Source organism: Rhinopithecus roxellana, unplaced genomic scaffold, assembly GCF_007565055.1.
Source record: "Rhinopithecus roxellana isolate Shanxi Qingling unplaced genomic scaffold, ASM756505v1 contig3589, whole genome shotgun sequence".
Lineage (NCBI taxonomy): Eukaryota > Metazoa > Chordata > Mammalia > Primates > Cercopithecidae > Rhinopithecus > Rhinopithecus roxellana.
The window spans coordinates 2,857-5,996 of NW_022142576.1; the positions used below are offsets into that span (position 1 = coordinate 2,857).

Here is a 3,140-nt window from a genome sequence, read left to right on the forward strand (position 1 = left end):
GCGGAGGTTGCAGTGAACCGAGATGGCGCCACTGCACTCCAGCCTGGGTGACAAGAGCAAAACTCTGTCTCAAAAAAAAGTCTCCCATATGTGACTATGTGGAACCTGTTGTATAGCCTGTGTACCCTACATGCCTACCTGTTTACTTGACCTTACCATGGTTCACACTGGCACACTAAGTCTCTACCACATCCTGTGCTGGTTATGGCTTCAGCAGTCCACCACATGGTCCCTGAGTTGTGGTGACCATGTTCCTTGCCATGGTGGGTTCCAAAAATCTCTTTGGCCTTCATCTCAGTTACCTTTTCTGTCTCCCCTTGGGGGACTGGGGGTACTTTTGTGTTCTCTCCACACCTTAAAAGACTCAGAAAAGCTGAACCCTGGCTCTCATTCTGGCTACCCATGTTCTTATTTGATTTTAATGGGACAGTCCCTGAAGTTAGAGCCAGGGAAAACTTTGAGACAATGTCCTCTTGTGCCTTAGAATTGAATTTGGAAAATCCCCCTCTGGTATTTCCATTTCCTCCCAATCTGAAACTTGCCATTTTCAGAGAAGAGCTTATCTGTTTCCTTTTTTGTTTCCTCCCTAAATCTCTTTCTGTCAGAAGCAGCAAAAGTTGGGCATTTCACTTTCTATGTATCATACCCTTCTTACGTAGGGCATCAAGCCCCACATCCTTGGCCAAAGGTAGACAGGGTACTTATCTTCACTATGGAAAACACTCTATTTAGTCAGTTCTTCTCTGGATAAATTAAAGGAGGGAGATAAGGGAATTTAGAAATGCCTTTTCTTTTTTAAGTCTTGCTGCGTATTTGAGAATCTTATTGTCCAAGTCAGAAGCCAAATTATGGCTTTCTTTCTCTTTGCATTCCTGCTTAACAATTCTAATTTCCCCCAAGGCAGATGCATACTTTAGGCTGTCTAGAGAGAGCTGTCTCTAGCAGAAAAGTATAGGGGAAAAAATGCATTAATGTAATTGTTAGAGCAGTATAATTCTGACTCAGTATTTAGATTTACAACTTTATGGTTGAGATCAGGTTTCAGATTCCATCTAAATCCTAACTGGTTAGGAGAGAAAGTGCAGGAGGCCAATATCTGCTCCTATCAGCAAGTTGTCATAGACATGTAATCTACCTCCTCAATATTCTACTCAGGGTGTGGCACACAAAGTTGTAGAAAGAGGCAAGCAATGACAAAAATTATAATGTCTTGCAGTGGACCATAATTTTTTCACAGTAGACTGTAATTTTAAAAATGATGTAACTTTCCAGTTAGTGGACTCTCTTCTAGTCACCAATGCAAATAACCTTTTACTGACTTGTCCTTTTGCCTCAGGCTGTAATATGACTGCATGATACTGTTACCGATTGTCTTTATTTAAAATTTTGACATTTTGTTTATCATGAATATTTTTGCATTACTTTTTACTTTTTTTTTTTTTTTTTTTTTTTTTTTTTTTTTTTTTTTTTTTGGTGGCATAAAGACAAACTTTATTGAGGCTCTCAGCACTAGTTTTCTTTCTCCTGCACAGTCTTGGTTCCCCGGAGACGTCCAGTCCGGCGGGCAGCAATGAGACCCACTTTGCGGCCAGCAGGGGCATCTCTGCGGATGGTAGAGGGCTTGCCAATGTGCTGGTGGTTGCCACCTCCGAAAGGATGCTCCACAGGATTCATGGCCACACCCCGTACTCGTGGCCAGCAGTTCCTCTTTGCCTTATATTTGTGGTAGGCCCGGCCAGCCTTCAAGATGGGTTTGTCAATTCGGCCACCTCCAGCCACCACACCAACCACAGCTCTGTTGGCTGAGGAGATAACCTTCTTGGAACCGGAGGGCAGCTTCACACGGGTCTTCTTGGTCTCAGGGTTGTGGGAGATAACGGTGGCATAGTTCCCTGATGCCCGGGCCAGCTTGCCACGGTCTCCAGGCTTCTCCTCCAGGCAGCACACGATCGTACCCTCAGGCATGGTGCCCACAGGGAGCACATTGCCAATGTTGAGCTGGGCCTTCTTGCCGCAATACACAAACTGTCCCGTGTGAATGCCCTCGGCGGCAATGAACAGCTCCGTCCGCTTCTTAAACCGGTACGGATCCCGGAAGACCACCTTGGCGAGCGGCGCGCCGCGGCCCGGGTCGTGGATGATGTCCTTCACGATGCCCTTGATATAGCCGTGCCGCTCGGCGAAATCCACGGCGCGCAGGCGCGCAGCGCCCTTACGGTGCTTCACGTGCGCGCGAAACACAGACCCGGCGCCCTTCCTCTGTCCACGGATCACACGGCCCATGACGACGGGTCCAGCTTACTAGCGCTGCCGAAAGAGGGTACTTTTTACTTTTTAAAATAATGCACCAAAATATGGCATATCTTGATTACTGAGTTTTTTGGTATCCCCTTAAATTTTGCACTGGGGCAAGTGCCTCACTTGCTTAACCCTAGTTCCAGCCTGTTTGCCCTCAAGATACAGCCTAACAAAACCTTCTCTAGTGTCACTAGAGAAGCTCAATATTTTATTTATCACTTTGTCTTTACCGTTCTTGTGATTCTTACCACTAGAATCATCTGTGTACATGTCTAATTACCCATCCTACCTCCTTCAATTGTAAACCACTTGAGGTTGGAATACTGTTTTGATTCACCTTTGCATCCTTTAAAATCTGTTAAAGCACCCTGTACAACAGAGATTTATTTAAGGAAAGAGAACACTCTTTAATAATGAAGGAAAATATAAATATAAAATACATTTTAGAAGTATTTATACCAGAATGGTCACAGGTTTTTTGTTTGTTTGTTTTTTTTTTCAAAAGTGTTTGGATAACTTTTAGGCTAACTTTGAAATTTACTTATATTGAACACCTTATTCTTCTATGATACAGAGTAAGTGAACCACCATTGTGTTCACTAAATTTCTGTTCTTTTAGAATACTGTGACTGATAGTAGAAAGAAAGGTAGCAGAAAAATATAAAGGGAAAAAAGGTGGAGAAAAAGAGCGATAAAAACCTGAAATTAAATGTTTGCCTTTGATAATCTGCAAAAAGGATAAGCCACATGCAGAGACTCAGGAGTTAATTATACAATTTATCTTTAAGCAATTTGATACAATATTGCCACAGGACATGACATGGTAATTTATTTCTAAAATG

The 3,140-nt window shown here is 43.1% G+C and overlaps 1 protein-coding gene across 1 annotated transcript; it reads right to left on the reverse strand.

Moving 5' to 3' along the window:
• Positions 1–1,472: 1,472 nt before the first annotated feature.
• LOC115895891 (60S ribosomal protein L8) lies at positions 1,473–2,319 on the reverse strand. Its single transcript, XM_030926447.1, has one exon. The coding sequence runs from the start codon at positions 2,281–2,283 to the stop codon at positions 1,510–1,512; it is 774 nt and encodes a 257-aa protein (XP_030782307.1). The 5' UTR covers positions 2,284–2,319; the 3' UTR covers positions 1,473–1,509.
• Between the last annotated feature and the right edge of the window lie 821 nt (positions 2,320–3,140).

What these genes read in the sequence shown, in the direction of transcription:
- LOC115895891 (XM_030926447.1), bottom strand. Translation starts at nt 2,283, where the DNA reads ATGGGCCGTGTGATCCGTGGACAGAGGAAGGGCGCCGGGTCTGTGTTT.